The sequence below is a fragment of the Vidua chalybeata genome, chromosome 6 (genome assembly GCF_026979565.1).
Source record: "Vidua chalybeata isolate OUT-0048 chromosome 6, bVidCha1 merged haplotype, whole genome shotgun sequence".
NCBI classification, from domain to species: Eukaryota; Metazoa; Chordata; class Aves; order Passeriformes; family Viduidae; genus Vidua; species Vidua chalybeata.
In genome coordinates, this window is record NC_071535.1 from 16,567,181 (window position 1) to 16,587,980 (window position 20,800).

At 40.3% G+C, this 20,800-nt stretch overlaps 1 protein-coding gene across 1 annotated transcript in view; it reads left to right on the plus strand.

Moving 5' to 3' along the window:
- Nucleotides 1-12,224: 12,224 nt before the first annotated feature.
- The window catches only part of TTC7B (tetratricopeptide repeat domain 7B), a 121,035-nt gene continuing 112,459 nt past the window's right edge, over nucleotides 12,225-20,800 (plus strand). Inside the window, exon 1 of the mRNA XM_053946123.1 lies at nucleotides 12,225-12,429. Coding sequence (XP_053802098.1) covers nucleotides 12,309-12,429 — 121 coding nt within the window. The 5' untranslated portion in view covers nucleotides 12,225-12,308. The remainder of the gene's footprint in view (nucleotides 12,430-20,800) is intronic.

Here is a 20,800-nt window from a genome sequence, read left to right on the forward strand (position 1 = left end):
TTGTGCCCAGAAACTGCATAATAGAGAAATGCAAGAGACCTGCAGTAATATAAATTTCAAGAAAACATGTATTTTGACAACCTTTGTGATCTGTGTGATAGAAATGGAAGACAGCAACTGGCTGGGAAACAATTACAAGAGTTTAGGTAGAGATAAGGGCTGGTCTGACTTATACTTTATTCAGTTGTGGAAAGGAATCCATATTATTCACATGTAAAATTGCTTTTAAAAAATTGGCAACCAATCTAACTGTATTTACAAGAGTCATGCAGAAGTCTGCTAACTTCCTTTGAAATGCCAATAATAAAGGAAAGAAAAACAGAACTCTTCTTTAATTGCTTCAGGAACTGCCAAAAAAACCTAACAGATGAAACCGCAAACTGATTGCAAACTTCTTACAGCTTTCTTAATACAAAGATATTTGTCAAGAAATCCAGCATCAAATCTTAAAATTGGTCTCATTTATGTTCATCTGATTTTCTGTAATTGTTGTTTTATTTTGTTAAATATGTAGTAGTCTTGGTATGATTATGATCAAAGGTCTATTTTTGTAAGCAGGAGAAAAATAGGAGGATTTAGGATTAGGCCTTGTGAATAACCAAAATAAATCTGCTTGGAAAGGTAACCACTTCAAAATATGCATATATATAAATAGTATTTGCTGATAAAACTGTGTCTAGCCAAGTACATTTTATCTAAGTTATGTTTGTGATTTCGTGGGACATTCAGCTATGCTAAAAAAGCTTTCAAGTTTAAAGTCTTTGTAATTTAGGAAAGTGAGAAGAAAGGGGGAAATTTAAAGATGATGCTGCAGAGAGGGGACAATGCTTGAAATTTGTCCCTAAGTTATTCAAGGGGACTGCTTACAGAGGTGTCATATGGTCTGCAGAATCTCACTCAATAGTAACAGTACTTATGCTTTTTTTTTTCCTAAAAAAGTAATATACTGTGAGAAGAGAAACTAAATTCACAAAACCCACAAATACCTCAAAGCTTTTCTCAGGTGTCTCCTTGAGTTCTCATCCTTTGAGCAGGTAACTCCGCTGTACGTAGTAGTTACTCTTGTGGAAGCTATGCCTGCCTTGAGGGAGCAGGATCCCACTCTCTGGTGATGTGCTCACTGTAGAGGGATGCTACAAATTAGAGCTCAAGGTCCTGTGTCCCTGCTGCTTTTATGTTCAAGTGTTCGTACAATTCTGCTTAGTACATATCACCATGTCAGTCCATTGGTATGCAGCTGGTATACATGTGGCAGGTCAGTTCAGTTTTTAGTGCTGTCAAATTAAAAGGAAGACTTGAGATCTACTTTAAGACCAAAATGAGAACAGGCTTTGAATCTTAACATGCAGCTGGATTACAAAAATGAATAAAAGTTTGGCATTGTCTTTCAATTTTGATAGTCTTAAGATGCTCCTGCAGCAAATATGGATGCTTAAAGATATCTTTACAGTATTGATTTCTTTCATCTGCAGAGAAAGGAACCTGCAAAATTGTTTCTTGCCAGATAAAAACTTTTACTGTAGTCCTAGTAGAAGAAATCATCCCTAATTTCTACCTTTACCTTTGAAGCTGTAAAGGCAAAAAATGAATTGGTGACAGATTCTGACAGCTGGTTATAAAGGAGCAGGCTGTGTTAATTTGCAGTGATTGGAACAGGGTGTTCTATTTCATGTGTCAGTGTGGGCAGGGAATGGGTAGAAGGAAAGAAATGGGAAGAAGGGAATGCTGAGTGCTTTACCTCGCTGTAATTTACAGGACATTCTGGTTGTACACCACTGCTTTTGAAGGAGCAATGATCTCCACATTCAGTTAAAATCTTTTTGAATAAAAGAACCCCACGCAGATTAACCTGACAACTTTTCTTCTTGGAAACAGTGCAGTTTTCAAGTGGCAAATACAGCATCGTGGACATGGATTCCTCATTTCCTTAATGCCAGTTATCAACAGATTACAGTGGAATTTTCTTTCTGACAAATACACACTTCTCTCAATTCTTTGTCATGCCAACATGCAAAACCTTGTGACAGGTGCAAGAAAACAAGAGAATCAAAAAGCAAGAGAATTAATTGAATTGGTTTATTTTGCCTAATATTCAGAAAATGAATGAGGATTTTTGGAGTGAGTCCAGAGGATGATTCTGAATTTGATAGAAAAAGTACTAGAAGAAAGGATCATTTTGTGAATATAGTGGTGAAGAAAATACAGGAAAGCTATGTTCTAGAGACTGCTCAGGACTTGTAGAACATTGTGGAACCAGATGTCAAGTGCACGCTCCTGTCTCTAGAGCTGTTAAAGCCTAACCACGCTTATTTGAAGGATGATAAGCCCAGACTGTTGGCCAGTCCTGTCAGGGACACAGGTTTTAGGAAAATCTGTTGCTGGGCTTCTGTCTTGGAGGTATTTCTCCTTGTTTGCAGGTCTTGTTAAGCGCCAGGGTATGATCAACATTTGGCAAATCAGACTCTTCAGCTATGCTGGAATGATAACTGAAATGAAGGTTTTGATCTTCAGCAGCCCGTTTTCTTCTTCAGACTATGTTGTTAAAAACAGGAAGAGAGATTTTTGTTGCCCTACATTGTGTGGTTAACCAGTTTGGTGGCTTCAAAGTTAGTGCAAAGTAATCTGGACAAGTACATCATGTCATTGATAACAAGTCAGCCTTGGATTCACATTAACAGAAGATCTTGTGCACAGTGCAGAGCAATAGCATGGGTATTCCCTGTGGTCTGCAGGTCCATCGTTCTTCTGATTGCTTAAGTTGTGTATGCTGGGAACTCTTCTCACAGAAAAATGTAAAAAAAAAAAAACCAAACCAAACATCTGAATACTAGGGATGATACTTGGGTGATACTTGGATGAAGGCAGTTTTATTGGTAATAACCAGGGAGTTTACTGGCTGTTACATTATGCTTGACTTCTCTGGCAGCAGTGAGAAGTATCTGAACAAGTCTCTTAAGACAGCCTGATAGTATTTGAGCTGTTACTGAGCTTGAGCACTGTCAGGAGCTCGGGTTTAGAGGAAGTTGTATGAATATATCTATATATGGTAAAATCCTATGGTATAATACTATCATCATACCTAAAGAATCCTACATTTTTCTAGTATACATTGGGATTAAGTAGGTTATGCAGGTTTTGTTTGGGTTTTTCAGAAGGGTGTGTGTGTAGTGTTTGCTTTTAATTATTATTATTTATTTTTACTCCCCATGTTGTATACTTAGTTCTCTTACTTTCCTGGCCAGTCTGTTTATGTTAACCCACTCATTTCTTTGATTTCTGTATTCTTTCTGCTTGTCCTGAAAGGTAATACATGGGTATTTCTGCCCAAAAAGAACTGTGGAGTCAAATGGCCAATATACAGAGGAAATAAAAGCATGAAGAAAAGCTATGCAATAAACATTTTCCTTTATCAGTGTGGAACTATCCAGCTTAAATTGCACTGGTCATTAAATAGGTACCTTACTCTTCAGATGACTTAACTGACAAACAGAATGAATATTGTTAGAAGTAGAAAAAAAAAAAAAAAACCAAAAAAAAAAAAAAAAAAAAAAAACCAAAAAAAACCAAAAAAAAAAAAAGCAAAAAAAAACCAAACCAAAAACAAAAAACAAAAAACACCAAAAACCAAACAGTTTTAAAATTTTGGGCAGGGGAAATGTGTGCAAACTGAAAGGTATGAGCTGAAGTACCACCTTCCAACTTGAATTGAAATATACTCTGAACAAGGTGCCAGATTTGGCTGGCTGACTTCAACTCTTTAAAGTAGAGTTAGGTCAGCAGCAGGTAGGAGAAACCACCTTTGTCCTGCAGATGTGGAACTTCCAATTTTCGGGAATCTGTACTTGGATCCTGCAGGAGCAGTAAGAGGCTGAAAACTGGCAGTTAGTCCCCAGAAGCTTTGTTTGTGAATCATCTTTGTGAAGATAAAGTCCACAGGAGGATAGTTCACATCCATTTTCAACTGGCTGTCGTCACAGTAACATTATTGTTTTCTACTTGAGTTTTTATCAAGCAGCTAAAAAAAGCATGTATGCTCTTCTTACCTTATCTGTGCTGATAGAATGATCTCCAGGGCAGTGAAGCAGACTGGCAGTTATATTCTGTGGTTTCAGACAAATGCTAGACCTTTTGGAGACCTCTTTGATCATGTTACTGTATTTTAAATGAACTGTGTTTCAGTTGTAATCTTCTCTGGAAATACCAAGTTGAGCTTTTCATAGAAAGGAACTATGACATTGGACTATGACAGAGGATATGAAGAGGAAAAAAAAATAATTTTTGAGAATCTCTGAAGCTGCAAGCAGAGTTTGTCTTTTGACCTACAAGAGGAAGTGTTAGGCAATAGAGTTCTGAAAGGTTGAGTTAGACCAGATGAGGTAAGTTGTAGTGTGTGAAGCCAACTGAATATTGTAAGAACGTCAGAAATGTAATGCTGAGTCAAACCAGTGGGACCAGAATTCCATGCAGCACTCCAGGGCAGATTAGTGTAGGCTACACTGTGGCAGAATTATGCTGGCGGCTTGGTCCCAGGTAGTCTTTTTGGTGATGCCTGGTGTTTTGTAGGCTGCAACTGCACAATGCAGCAAGGATTTCAAGGGAATTGTCTGTGATTTCCTGATATCCTGTATCAAATGTAAATCAGTTGTCTCTAGACAAATAACTTGTGTTTGACCAATTCTTGTTAATGAAAAACATTCAATCTTGTTTTGGAGACATCAAGACTGGAAGAATCTGCTGCCTCTTTGGTATTGAACCAAATAGTTAATTACTGTGATAACTTTTAAAAGTCTAATTTCTTATATAACTTTATTTGGAGCATGTCTCAACTTTTTGTTTTTGTTTTGTATAGTTCTTTGTTTTCAATATTATTCTGGTTTTAAATGCTGTTTTCTTTACATGATATTTAATTTCAAAAGCATTAAGCAAATATTTTTTTGATTCTGCTAGTTGTTATGGCAGAAACTGTGACTTGTCAGATCTCTGAACCAATATTTGCTATGCAGAAATAGCAGCTCACACTTGTGTTACTGGGTCCACTTTATAGTGCTTCTGACTAGCAGGAGTATGGATCTCTTGGAATTTTCCCCAGTTAATCCTAGAAAGTCTCCTTCTCCCCTCTCTGCTAAGGACCCGGCTTTTAGAACATAATAATGTAGCCTTGTATGTGCATTTTCTCTTAGGGTCACATCAGGCTGGGCAGACTGTGTTTCCCACTGCCTTCCACCTTCCTCTGGCACACAGGCAGGAGCCCAGTGTCCTCAGGATGCCCCTGGTATTCCATGACCTGTTCAAAGGCACATCATGAGCCCCAGAGGAGCCACTCTTTGTTTAAGACTATTTTGTACTAATTCTGGCTCTGCTGATTTTTTAAAGACTTCTCTCCAGTTATTAATATAATTGAGACATCTAATTTAAATGCATGATTTTTCATTCTTTCCAAACAGAATAAAAATAGTTGCTGAATACTCCTTTGTCACCAATGTTTTTCTTGCCTCTAGATAGTAGTGAACTGATGATGTTGCTGAAATTATTCATTGTCCTCGGCAACTTTCTTAGCCATTTGTCATAGTATTCACACCATATAGTATTTTCTGTCAATGTTTTAAGCTACCTACGGGTTTAGAAATTTTCCGAAGTTGTGTGTAGCTTTCGACTCCCTCTTGTGGTCTGGCAATGAAGCAGGCAAATAGTTTGTCTATCACTGACTGCGACAAGCAAACGTTTGAATGCAGTATGATATTGTCTTTTATTTTCACCCTTAAGGAATAATCAAAAATGGTACATGGCTGGTTTTCTGTTTTGAAAAGTAGAGGCCTAAGAAAGTGCAAAACCATTGTCTCTCTAAAAACATATAATTACTATTTTTTTAAAAATCCATAATACTATTCTGGACACTGTTTCACTGTTTTCAGATGTAAGTCAAAAGAATAGGAAAACATCTTTCCTTCTGAGGTTCAATTTGCCTAGGAAGATTTTCGGTTTTGAGTTTAAGCTAGTGATTAAGCTACAATCTGGATCACATCTAGAATTCAGCTGAATTGTGTCTGTAAGTTTTGTTATTGTGCAAAGACAGTGAGGGGTCCTCTTCACCTGCTTTCCTCCAAGCAGTGTTGGACACCAGTTTGAAATAGAGCAGGAAAGAGGCTTACCATGACAGTAGCACAATGAAAGACCCATTATTAGACCCTACCCTGGCTTTTCCTTGAACTTAAAAGTAGCCAAAGCACTTATCTAAAATCCCTAGATCTTTGAACAAGACTGCAATGTTTTACATTGGCACAATAAAAATGAGAAACAGCAAGCTATGGCATTTTTCTTCCCATTTTGCTCCCTATTTTTTACTACATGTTAATGTAGGATAGCAAATTCACTGGCACCACACCACTGTAAAAATACAGTTGTGGAGCAAGTTGCAATTCAGATATAAATACATTTATTCAGCCTCTGAAAAACAGTGGAATGCAGGTTTCTTTAAATTCTGGGAGGTGACTTTTCTTTTGTGTGTGTAAATATGTGCATTTGTGGCGCAGATGATATTTCCAGGCACAGTGTATCAGGTTTAAAATGTAGTATGAAACACTGAGCTGGAAGAATAGGATTTTAGTAGATGCTGGCAGTGGAGTGATACTCTGTTGCCCTTTCACTGGCAATACTGGCTCCCATTTCACATGGGTGGGCTTAGAAAGGACTTCTTTTGGCATATGACTTTTTTTTTTTTTTTTTTTGCAGCACATTTAGTAATTAAACTTTGGATTCAGACAATCAATATCACTGGCTGCTAGCCCCAGTGATTTATTAATGACTGTGAATGAACATCAAGGGATTTCATAAAATAGTAAAAAAATTTGTTTGCTTGATTGTACAGGCATACATTCCATTTGTAGTATCAAGTGCCCATTATCTCACAAGTGCACTACGAACTGAATCACTTTGAAGGCAACAAACTACAAAATCAAGTCCATTATAAAGAAAGCTTTTCAGGTTCCTAAGTTTTCTTGAATTGTTTTGTGTATGATTTCAACTTTCAAACAGGCATAAGGGCTTAATGGTTTACAAAATAATGTACATTTGCAGATGTAACTATTCTATCTCTAAGAAAATAAACTCATCTAAGTACAAAACCTTGAAATGTTGAAATAATTTGATAAAGTTTATTTCAGTTTTTACATGACTGTCTTCCTTGCTATGAGGCAGGGGTGGCAGGCTTTATAATGGGCTTTTTGTCAGACTGTTGATTTAGTGGATACTCTTCAATCTCACTTCCCTTCAAACAGTGTGTTTGTACTTTCGAAAAGGAGACAAATGTCACTGTGGAATTCTTTCCTCAAAGAATTTTCATATGGTCTGTTCTCAATTTCATAGAGATTACTGATTTCAGTAGGAATGGAGAACTGTGTAGTTCCTCCTTTTACCAACAATGTTGTACTAACTAAAAAAAAAAAGACAACTTGGGTTCCAGTAAAAGTTTTGCGTCTGTTAATGGTTATGAGCTGTGCTCTTCACTGTAGAGAAATTAATTATCCCACTAATGAGTTTTGGCCTGAGAATTTTTGCACTTCACATTTAACAGAATATCAGATGGTAGTAGGAGTTGATTATGATTGCCTTAAAATACAAGTAGTATTTGAATTGCATCTCTGATCACTTGCAGTAGGAATATATTTAACATTCTAATAGGCATTACAATGTTGATTCTAATTGAAAGATAAAAGATTGGTAAAATTACAATTTGTGCTGAGGAAAAGCTTTTTAATGTTTACTTTTTATTTTATTTTACTATGGATGTAAAAAAAATACTTTTATGCTGTCTTCTGTAGCATCATATTGCCCTCAAAATTATTTTATTTCTCTGATGTATGCTATAGGTAGAAAAATAATTTTAAGAATCAGCATTATGACTAGCAGTTTCAGACAAACTTTTTGGAAAAAAAAACCATACCACTGGTCAGTGTGCCAAATTAAAACCAGAGTAGTAGGTAAACTTGCATATTAAACACTTTAAATAGTGAAACAACACTGGCCATTAAGCATCGCTAATCTATGACACAAGTTGGCTGTTAATATTGGATTCTTCCCTGCCACATCAGTGGTGAATAGTATTTGTCTAAGAAGCCAAAAATTCGGTCTAGAATAAAAAACCCATTGACCCTGTCAGTTTACTTGCAGGAGGATTTTTCCTCTCCTCTGGGTTTTGAGCAGTCTGTTTTCATATGTTGCCTTTATAAATGCAAGTACTTTTTGAATTGTTTTTTTCTGATTCCTTGTTATAGAATATTTAATATCTTAGCAGAGATTAAAGTGCTGCTTTATTTAACTCAGTTTATATTCTCTCTAACATTGTCACCAGTTTGAAGGCCTATCACACCTGTAGATAGATCTGTGTGGAATACTAGTGCAGAAAGTTCCTTTACCAGGTTTATTTTCAGGTTATGAGAAGTATGAGAGTACCTTATCAGTGTGTGTATTGGGTTTGTGTGGCCAGGTTTTGGTAGTGGAGGGGACACTGCAGGAATGGTTTCTGTGAGCAGCTGCTTGAAGCTTCCCTCACATCCAACAAAGCCAGTGCCAGTTGGCTTCAGGATGGACCCACTGCTGGCCAAGGCTGAGTTCATCAGAGATGATAGTAAACCTCTGTGATAACATATTTAAGGAGGAAAATAAGTTATTGCACAGATGTAATTGTGACCAGGAAGAGAGAAGTGAGAATATGTGAGAGGAACAACTCTGCAGACACCAAGGTCAGTCCAGGAGGGGCAGGAGGTGCTCCAGGCACTGGAGCCAAGATTCCCCTGCAGCCTGTGGTGAAGACCACGGTGAGGCAGCTGTGCCCCTGAATCCTATGGAGGTCAACAGGGGAGCAGAGCTCCACCTGAGCAGGGGGTGCCCAGAGGAAGGCTGTGAGCCCATGGGAACACGGTCCTGAGAGGGACGTGCAGACCTGTGGAGAGAGAAGCCCGTGTTAGGGAGGGTTTGACATGTGATCCCATGGGGGACCCACACTGGAGCAGCAGGCTCCTGAAGGACTGCATCCTGTGTAAAGGGGCCCACACTGCAGCAGTTCATGCAGAACTGCAGCCCGTGGCAAGGACTCACACTGTAGAAGTTCATGGAGAAGTGTCTCTCATGGGAAAGACCCCCTCTCCCTGGGCAGTGGCAGAAACAACAGGTGATGAACTGACTGTAAGCCCTGTTCCCTGTCTGCCTGTGCTGCTGGGGGTGAGCAGGTAGAGCCCAGGAAAGAGGGAAGGGTGGGGGAGAAGTGTTTTCATTATTTGGTTTATTTCTTATTATCCTGCTCTGATTTTGCTTGGTAATAAATTCAATTAATATCTGCAAATTGAGTCTGTTTTGCCCATGACAGTAATCAGTGAGTGACCTCTGCCTGCCCTTATCTCAGCTCATGAGCCTTCCGCTGTATTTTCTCTCCCTGTTCACTCCTGGAGGGGAATGACCATGTGGCTTTGGGGAGTACCTGGCATCCAGCCAGGATCAAACCACCACAGTGTGTAGCTGTGTAGTGAAAGGCCCTGTTTCTTCATACCAAGCTCATGAAATTGCACTGAACAATCCACTGTTTCTCTTCCCCCTGTGTTTGGGGGGATTGGAGTGGGAGAGATGGCATATGGCAAAATGATTGACCAATACATCTTAGTTATTTTCCTGCATTTTGAATTTCCCTCCTTTTCACAAACCAGGTATCTCTCTATGTCTGCTAGCCAGCAGCCTCACCTTACAAGCAGACTATTTCTAGCCAAGTACATGTATGCTTTGGTCTGCCCCAACAGTGTAATAGATAGGCCATTTCCAGAAAAGAACACTTTGTTAAAGGTTGAAAAAATACGGGATGTTTGACAATATATGCAGGATTGTGCTTCTTTTCTCTCTTACTTTTATGCTATCAATTCAAAGTCCATTATTTTATTCCATTATGGGTCATCTACAATGGAATATTCTCAGAGCAGTCTTGGGTGTATGGAAGTTTCATAAATGTTAGAGCAGATTTCCTAAGCATTTCAAAGTGTGATAATTCCTTTTGCATAGATGTCTGACTTCATAAATATGAGCTGTTGAGATAATAAGCCTGATGAGCTGTAATGTAAATATTTTAATACTATTGGTGGTCACTTTTAGTGAAATGATGTTATCAGTGCTAACAAAATGTGTTAGAATTGTTGTGAATCAATATGAATAATCTTCATAGGCAAATTAGCTCTTTTAGAAAGTTGAAATTTTAGTTTTCATATCTTTTTCTTATCTGTAAAAGAACTAGTAGTTAAAATATCAAACATTTTAAATTATCATTATTTTCCTTCCTAATTTTTAACTTATCTTTTCTCCCCAGTAGAAAAACATGTTATAATCAGTTTGATGTTCTCTGGATCTTCTGAAAACTCATGTATGCAAAAAATGCTTTATTTATTTATTTATTTTTTGCTTTTGTTACATTATTAAGTCCTCTTTCCAATCCTGTAGTACTCCATTGTATTTTTTTAAACACTGTTATGTTCTACTACCATTTCATTTCACTTTTAAATTCTGAAGAATATTTTGTTTGAAATGGGACTGTAACCTGAAGGTGCTATAAAAGCAACTTGACTAAAAGGCAAATTACAATATCTGAATTTTGTGTTGTTACGCTTTTAATAACACTGGGAATGAAAAGTAAATTACTTGAAACACTGAACTAGATGCTTTATGCCTGTCATAGAGTTGCAATAGTTGTGATAGTCTAAGGATGATGGAAGCAAGACAAGATTTGTTGGAAGAAGTATTTATTACATTGAGGATATAGCTGGGAAACACACTAACAAGCTTTTAATTGTGTAAGCCAGGGTCTGTTCCTGGTCAATTCAATGGAAACTCCATATCTTTAAAAAAATCCATGTTGTTTCTCATGCTTCAGCTGATGACCAAAACCAAGCAAAACTCCAGAAAGCACATGTCTCTAGTATATGTGAACACACAGGAAGCAGATAATTGTTTAGAAATTCTTTTATGTAAACAACTCTCCCAATGCCCACAGGCAATGTCATGTTGTATTTAACAGATCTATTCATAGAACAGCCAATAGTTTTACATTTGCCCAAATTTGATTTCTCACTTCGTGAACTTGTAATTTCTGGAGATTAACATGTGTTAGATCCAGAGGAGTGCAATGCATGTAAAAGCAAAAAATGCATCAAGCATTTTGAATCTTTATCATCACCTGTGACAGTCATCCTCAAAAACTCAAGCAAATTCCTGTGGCTTCACTGACTTCTCATGTCTGTGGATGAAAAGAATTAATTGTACAAGTCTGCACTATGACCCAAGGATGTGGAGCAAGACACTTGAATTATCTGAATTCAGTTGTGCGTAGCTGCACCGTATCTCTGCAAAACTTGTTCTTTCTGTCAATGGGCTGTATCCTTATTTTGTGAAAAGTAAGTAGCAATTTGTGAGATTTCTTCCCCCAGCAGGGGATAGTAGGTAGGTCTTTTTGCTACTTTTTCAGTGAAAATCAGTCATGGCTGCAGCTTTGCAAGACATACGTAAGTTTGTGGAATTGCTGTGTTGTGTTTGTGTGATGTAGCGTTTGATAAAGATACACAGTACCACTGGAATTGTTTCAGCTAGTGTTTTTATTCTAGCCAAATGTTGGAAATCCATTTATTTCCTCAAAACATAGGCCATAATCTCTGTACCTTTCTTTCGCTCTGGTTTTTGACTAAGGCACAGGTGAGTCCTGAGCAGGTGGCCGTGCTGGGGTCTGCTTGGTCTGGAGCACGGTGTGCAAGCTCTGCCGGCTACTGGGACGGCAGAGACCGGGCTGTGAGCACGGAATGGGAAAGCGCCATTGAATGCACTAAAACCCCTCGAGCGAGCGGGGATCAATGGTTTCAAGGCGGGTGAGGAGGTGACGAGCGGGTTCTCAAGGGCCAGGTCCTGCCGGTGCCCGCGGTAGCGGCCCGCTACCAGCAGCACCTTCAGCGGCGCGGCGCTCGCAGTAGAAGACCCGCTCTCTCTGTCCCTCCTGCTCTCCCTGCGCCTGCCGCGGGTGCCCGGGCAGCGCTGTCCGGCGGCAGGAGCGGCCGAGCTTCCCCTCAGCCCGGGCCGCGCTCCCCGCCAGGCCCGCCCGGCCCCGCCGCTGGCCCCGCCCCGCCCCGCGCAGCCGCCAGGGGGCGCTGCTCCCGGCGCTCCCGGGGCCGCCAGCGCGGCGCGGCCGCGGCGCTCGAGTTCCGCCGCTCCCGGGGCCGCCGCCGCCCGTCCCCGCCTCCCCCTGCCCGCCGCCCCGGCCCCGTCCCCCGCCGGGGCCCCTCGGCCCGACCATGGCCACCAGGAAGGCGGGCTCGCGGCTGGAGACGGAGATCGAACGGTGTCGCTCCGAGTGCCAGTGGGAGCGGATTCCCGAGCTCGTCAAGCAGCTCTCGGCCAAGCTCATCGCGAACGGTGCGGCGCGGGGCGGGCGGCGGCGGGGGCCCGGCAGGTGCAGCCGGGCGGGCCGGCGAGAGGGGCCTGCGGAGCCCGGGGAGGCGGCGGGGCCGCCGGCGGGAGGGGCGGCCCGGCCGGGCGGGAGCGGCGCGGAGGGAGGCGGGAGCCGCCCCGGGCCCGGCCCCGGCCGGAGGCTCCGCGCACATCGCCCGCGGAGCCCCCGCGGAGCCCCCGCGGAGCCGGGGCGGGCCGCGCTCCGTCTGGCCGGCAGCGCGGCCCTGTGCGCTCCCGCCCCGGGGCGCGGAGCACCCGGTGTTTATCACGAGCGCTGCAGTTTGCAGGCGCACATGCTGACAGTGTGCATAAAGCCCGAAATGTCCTTCTGCCTTCTGTGACTGCCAGAGGGTCTGTGCACAGCGTGTTATATGAAGGCTTCCGTCCTTTCTCTTAATAGCAATCCTCAGCAATATAGTGCAGCTTCATGTATTTTGTTGTACGAACTATAAATATTTTGCTTGTTCTCTTAATTCTTATGTCACAAACTTCTATATGCTTAATTGAAGGAGGTGAAAAGCAGTCCTTCATTCTGAGGCATGGAAGTACGTAATGAATGAGGGAGATACAGGGAAGTTCTCTTCGGCATGGATGCCTTAATTCTGTGTGAGAAAAAATATGGGGATAGTGTGTGCCTCTCTGGGCTCACTCATCTGCTTGAGGTGGACGTAGGGGTATTTTCAGAGAGCAATCAAGTCTGTGAAGAGAGAACTTGGGGTGAATTCAGAGGTGATAAGTTAACAGAGAGGATGAGGCATAACATTGACATCACTGGAAGTTTGTTGTGACAGCAGTGATAACTTTGCATGTTTAGATGAGGAAGAAAACTGCATGATTCAGCTCCATGGAAATATAAATAAAAGAGGAAAAGCCTGACTCAAAGAAGAGAAAATAATTTAAGAATAAATGGGTAGTAGATAACCTTTACGTGTGTTTGCCTTAAGAACAACTGAGTGGTGTTCCTGACACTGGTGTTATGCTAACTAAAAATAAACATGAGTGAAAAGATGGAAGGTATGTTTAATTTCAGGACATGCATCATTGAGTGATAGACTATGAGCTAGTTAGAGATCACTTCAAGCAAAGGCAAATATGTTTTTGCTGTCTAGTTGGGAAGCACGATCTTCATAGTTTCAAGATGTACTTAGGTATTTCAGACAGCCAGGGAGAGCTAGGCAGATGTTATTGACAGTTTGACTTAAATTTCTCTAACCTGTGTATGTTTTACCTAGCTGAAGCATATCAAGAGAAGATTATGCAATCTGCATAACTTTACACTTCAGTGGTTTTCCTGTGAAGGCATCTTCTAGATTCTGTACCAGTCAAAATACAAATTATTGAAGTATTTGCTGATCTTTAAAACATGGGAAAGTATCATATGCAGCTTTTATCTCGTTTTGACAGCACATGAAGGATTAAGTCAATGTGCATGACTTCCAAGCCTGGCTAACTGAGAACATAAACAGGAAATTAATTGATCATATGGGACTCTTCTGTATTGGAGTAAGACAGGAGGAGAGTAATTTATTTAATGATATGCCTTCACCTGCTGTTGAGAGTGTGGAAAACTGGTAGTTTGTATTCCAAATCCAGGTGTACCTAACAGGTTGCAGGCCAAGGTTATCAGCTAGTGAGGCTACTGAGGAGAGGCAGTGTCTCTGTTCCACCCATGAAGAGAGATGTGAAAGGCACTCTGAGGCATATCCCTGTTGTTACTTAATCTGAAGCAATTAACTTAAAAGTTCCATACCCTGAACTTTACTGCATCCTTCTGTACTGATGCTCAGTTTTGACTTGGGAATGGATAACAAAAATCTGGTTTTTTTTTCTGAATGTGTAACAGTATGTCTTAGGAATGATTTAAAAGCATGGGGAAGAGGGAGAGGGAAGAGGATCTTTATTCTAACCATGTATTGATGTGTAGGGAATTGGCTTCAACTCTTGAATGCTAGAGCATTTTAACAGAAAATATCAACATTGCTAGGAGTAGTGTTTATTGCTCTTTGAACACAGATGGGAATGAATCCTTTTGGGAAGCTCGCTTGTAATCTCTTCAATCTTGCACTATTGCAAAAGAATAGACTTATTTTACTAGAACTCAGTTACAGCTCCTTTTTGGAATTGGGATTAGACAACTTGATAAAAAGTTTAATGGTCTAAGTTATTATTTGGGCTGTTTTGCATTAGCAAATTCCCATCTCTTGAAGCTTGCAGCCTAAATAAGATGAAGGAAGAAACAGCAATGACAGCTCCCAGGACAATGGTCTGTGTGAATACACAAGGCAATAGTATGTACTTCTGATGAAATGCAGCATTTGAGAGGTGAGGTATTTGGAGTGGACTTGATTATTGTATTGTTTATTCTGTTTAGCTCTGCTGATGGATCCTATCTACTCCCTAACAGAAGTCTGTGTATAAAACCTGGCAGTGGATCAAATATAAATTAAAGTTTAGGTAGCATTTTGGATGTATAAAAATGACCCTAGAACAAATTTCTGTGTCTGATTGATTGCATTTGAAAGGTTTTTTGAGCTTGCTGAACTTTAAGTAAAAGAGAGAAGAGAAATATTGATGAATTGCTATTCTGTATGTAATAGTCACAATTTGGATCACAGATAATGTGCATTCTGTGTCAAGCTTGTGACTTGCATTGCTTTTCACAATGGAGAAATAGACAGATGGGTGAAAAAGGGGTCTTTAACCTGACTCAAATTTTGTTAGCCACTTAGCCTGTTTGTATTGTATTTCTCTACTTCAGAACCAGGACTCAGTAGCAGTAATGAGATTCATGCCATGTAATACAAATCTTGGTCTGAGCTCTTGCTTCATCAGCATTCTGCTAAAAGATTGGGTTAAAACTGGGGTTATGTGCAGGGTGCTGAGTTAGCCTTGGCTAACAGCACATGCCCACCCAGCTGCACAGTCTCTCCCCTTCCTTAGAGGGGCAGAGGCAAAAGGTAGAGTAAGATTATAGCTTCAAATAAAAACAGGAAGATCACTTACTAGTTACTGCTCTGGGCAAAATAGGCTTGATTTGGAGTAACTGAATTTAATTTGTTGCCAGATAAAATATAGTCAGATGCTAAAACAGAAAGATAGACAAAAGTAACACTTTTTCTCTCCCCTTTCCCAGGCTGAACTTCACTCCTGTGCCCCTCCCCCGGTGGTGTGGGGGGCAAAGGGGTCATGGTGCAAAGTAGTTTCTGTCTGCCTCTCCTTCCTTCTCACGTTTTTCCTCTGCTCTGGCATAAGCTCCCCACTGACAGCGGTCCTGCTTTGGAGCAGGCTCTCCACGTGCTACAGTTCCTTCAGGGCATATCCACCTGGCTTGGGTCCTCCCTGGCACCGTGGAGCACCTCTGTCCCTCTCCTTCTCTGACCTTGATGTTGTTTTTTTCTGATGTTTCTCAATCCTTTTGTTCTCTTTTATTTTGTTCTGTGGCATTTTCTGCCCCTTCTTAAATACACTTTCCCCAAGAGATGTTGTCAGTTGTGCTGAGGGGCTCAGCTGTGTCTGGCTGTGGTACTCTTGGAACCAGCTGGGCCTGGGGCAGGGCAACCCCTGGCCTTTTCCCACTGGAGCTACACCTGCAGCCCCTCTGCTGCCGGCACCTTGCTGGTTATAACCAGTACAGCAGGATTTTCAACAACTGTAGCAGCTGGCAAAGAAATCATCGTGCTGCCCTGGAGGTACAAAGATGCAGTCCTTGGAGAGTCTGTAGCCATGCTCAAGTGTTCAGTGTTCACATCCTGAGTATCAGCTCTTGAATGGAACTGAGAAAAACCCCAAGTTCTTAGAAATAAAATCTTAGAGCAGTTTTCACTAATGAAACTTTGTAAGTGTTCCCAACTGGTTTAACTAACTTAAAAAGGTTCATTCTAAGAAAGTGAACTGAAGAAATTTTCATTGCTGGTTGAATTTTGTCTAACATTGCAAATGAACACCATGATGGTGAAGCATGGTCATGACAGTTAGTGCACGCTTTGAGTACATAATTGCTTGCTCACAGAATATTGGAAGAAGTTGAAATACTAAATCCTGAATATCTGAAACTAATTTGAATGTATTTTTAAGTGCTCCCAGAACTGAGAAACACAATTGAAAGCTAACAATCACATTGCAAAGCTGATTGTGAGGCCATCATGTATTTTTGATGAAACAGTATTGTCTCATAGGAAGTGTCTACAGTGGACTTCAGTATGAAGTCCATACCTTCAGTATGAAGGTTGTATCTGCTCAGGGCATTTTCAGGACATCAGTTTTCTCGTGTTTTCTTTCCTTCCTTTGGAAACAAAATGAGGAAACCTTAGGTTGGTTCAGTAGCCAGCTGAATGGGTAAAATAAAGGATCCATGAATTTCCATGGGTGTTTCCGGCCATTCATTGTTGCTGTAATTGGAACATGACCTTGGTCAAGTTCAGTGAGATTTATGGCTCTGTCTGGAAAAGCACTGAGGGGGCGAATTTTTGTAGTTCAGATGAGGTAGAATGATGTAGTTCTGTAGAAACCTTAGCCAGTGTGAAATATTGCATTACTGTGGGGAGAGAATGCATGCCCAGGAAGTTCACGGATCTATATGCTACCAAGAACATTGTGACATTGCCATGAAAATAGAACATTACTTACAGGTATCAAGTTTGCTCATGGAAATACACCAACATTGTAACACAATGGTTTCTTTACCTAGTGAATTTCTTACTACTTTTGCTATCCCATTTCTGTTTGATTTGTCTTGTCTGGGATCTCTTCTCTGACTGCCTTTCCTCTCAAAACCTTGTTTCTGTAGTCTCCTATTTGACCTAGCCTCACATTTAGCCTGGCAGAGTAATGAAACACAGAGGAGTTAGTAGTAGAATAGCAAACCCAACCCAAGGGATTATGAATTATTTTACATGTCTAATTTTGTTTGTCACCTTCTATGCTGCTCCCTTATCTTGATATAAGTAGTACTTAAAAATAGAAACATCAGTTTTCATCTGTTTTGCAGCCTTGTGAAATACAAGACCTCAGATGTATGGTTAAAGCTTATCCTCAGAATAAACCAGGGATTTCTAAACCTCTTAGGACTCATGCCCTACTTAGAAGGTGTTTACCAAATTTGTTTGTTTTTATATATACAGTTTGTAGTGTGATTTGTATATGCAAAGCTTTCCTAAGAGATTGACATCTCTACCAGAAAAGTTTGCAGACCATGTGACGTGCCTTTTTGCATGTCCACCAAAGTAGGAGTGGAGGACTCTTAATTTGTTATTTTATTTGCTTTTCTCCTATTGCATTCACTGTCACATTTACAGAACAAGATTACTAAGGACAGACATTTTTCTGAATGAAGAGCAAAGGTGGTGACAGTACTTAGATGTGTTGTCTTATTTTTGACTGACAGCTTTGTTTCTTCAGATAGCCAGGGGTGTTACAACAGTGTAAGTGATGATGTGGATCGTCTGCTTGTACTCACACTGCATGTTCATCTGGAATAGAAAATGCTAGCGTGAGATTCACAAGTAACCAAGCTGGTCTAACACCTCACTGCTATTATGTAGAGTAGTTCTTTCTTCCTGCCCTTAATCAAGCTGCTTCTCTGTGCAGTTTCTCCTGGTTATGTGTTCCTGGCCTCTTCCTTGTGTTGATGAATACCAGAGGAGGGAATTACCATGCTTGGCCAGCAGAAAACTGTGCTTCTTGTTCTGGGGCCTTCTGTGTCTGCTGGCTTGCCAAGCTCATTTGCCTCCCACAGGGGTCTGAGTAGTGTAACAGCTGATGGAAAGAACAGTAGCAGCAGCTAGTGGAGGGCAAAGGTGAGGGGAACTGTGAGGAAGCATGTAGTTGGTCTTAGTGGAATGAAAGAAGTATTTTGGCTATGTGGGGCTTATAACTGATTATGTTTATAAGGTATTTCTATATACTATGTGATTATTTTAGAAATTGGATGTCTCATGTAGTAATGTTAGGTTGATTGCACTTTTGCCTTGTTTAGAAGTTACAAGAAATGGTAGCCAGATTTATCTGTGAATAGATACTGGTATATATCTATTATAGCTGCTCTCAGTTCCTTTAAACTAACTTCAAGGGTTAAAAGTTAGGATTAACTTTTCTATAGGGAAATAAATTTATTAACATAAACTCAGGATTATTGATGCCACTTTTATTTGGGTTTGACTTGCATGGTAGTAAAGAAGGGGGCAGAAGGTCCTTAACTTAACAAATATGAGCCATTCTCCTTCCATACCAAATCTGGGCCATTCCTCCTCCCCACAAATCTGTCTTTTTAAGAATAAATCTTAGAATTTAATGGTTCAGTTCTTCACAGTTTTCTCTGCGCTGACTGCTGTTTAATTTGAGCTGATAAGAAGAGTCTGAAGATAATAACTTTGTAAAAAGCAAAGTGGCAGGATGCTGAGATAAATTGGAGGAAGTAAGGATATCTGGCTAATAGTGTGAGGTGGGTAGCCAGACCTTTAATAACTGGAGAACATTTGATCTCTGCTCCAGGCTGTGGAGGGAGATGCTGAATCTGGGCATTTCTCTGGTGTTAGCAAATGTGTGGCAGAATGTATAGTGGCAGTTTTTAATAGCTGCTCTGATCAGCAATGTTATCAGTTGCTCAGGAGTTACTTCAGGAGGTGTTACATGAATTTCTGCAAGCTCCTACTCCGCTGATGACCTGTGTGTGATTGGTATGATTCCACTCAGAATTTGTATGCATAAGCTGAAATCCTTTACTAGAATCTCAAATTATCTAGAGTTGTAAATTGTGCTTCTTTAACAAAAAGTGGGTTGGAAATACCTTTTATGTCTAGAATTTTGAATGCAGCTCACCTGAGACCAAGAACTTGGTTTATCTCCATAGAACTTTTGCACACACAACCAAGATATGAAAACAACAACAGCTTACAGGCCCTCCTATATTTTTTTGCAGTTAATTATATGAACAAGTTGTAGCTCATCTTTTAAGTGTGCTTTATCTCAAACTCAGATTTGCGTGGGCTTAGCTTGCAGCTATGCTTCTGTTTTTCTATTTGCTATTTAATTGCAGTCTCTTTACCATAATGGGAAGAAAATGGTGCTTCAATGGTGTTAAGCAAGGCTTTAATAGGACTGCATTAGACCTCTGTTTAAGGAAAGGCAGAATAGGGACCTGTTGTTTTAAGAACAGCTGGTAGAATAAAAACAAAACAAACAAAACAGCACCACAAAAAATGAACTCCACCAAAACACCAAGCAACCAAGTTGCCAAAAGGTACTTTCTGTCTTAACACTGGTAGTTATGTACCTGAGGCAACTGTCTCTGAGACTGACAGATGTAGGGTACTGTCTTTCAAGAATTTACTTGAGGCTTCTTAGGTGGACCGGCAAAGCTAGGAGGAGGAGATTGGAAATGGTAGAGAACTCCAAGATCCTACCTTCTGGGGAACAGAGGCTCGTCTGTGTGCTTTCATCTGAGCTTTGGGTCACCCCAAAGATGAGAAATCTCTCTTCTGACCTGGCAATTAATTAGTGATTTCATTTTTTGTCAGTCATTTTCTTTATCTTTTTATGACAACAAAAGTTGTTGTCACAAAACAACATTGTCATCATCTCTCAAATTTGCACTGTGCTGCAATATAGCTGCGCTGGTAGGGAATGGACAAGAGCCACTGTCCTTATGACATGGCTTGGTTTTTGCCTTCCATCTAATTGTCTCTAGTATTTTATTGTTTTGGTAGTAGCAACTGAAAAACTGCTTTGTCCTTTGAGAAATAAATCATGGCAAGAAGCAAGATTGGAATGAATTCTTAGCTATCAGAGCATGTGCTTTTCCTGTTCTCCCAGTCATTCTTTGATCTTTGTAACCTAAACAAATCATAAATGGGAAGAAGCTAAATTTTGATGGGTCTTCCTCATTGTGCTTGATAGAATTATTTCCAGTTAAACACTCAAAGATGATGGTAGTCCTGTTTCCCACACTTTGTGTTCCCAGTCTTGGGTATGACATGCATTCTTATTTTTTGGTTTTACATTGTATTTGACTGAAGGGGCCAAGTTTTATTCAACTGTAAGCCAACATTCTAGATGATACATTGTGACTTCCCTGGCTTGATTATTTTCTGTTCTGATGGCCTTAACATTTCACAAAACTTGGTGAGCTTAAATATAAAAAAAAATAGTTTGAAACAGTTTTCTGTTCTTAATATGTGTCATCACAAAATAAATTTCAGTAGTAGTGGTACTTTGAAAGTAAATTTGCCTATGCATAAATAGATTGGAAAGCCTATAATATTTTTCTTCAAAGCAAGTTTTGGCTGTCAAGCAGGAAAATTGCTTAGATACTATATAGCTGCATAATAAAAAGGTGTCA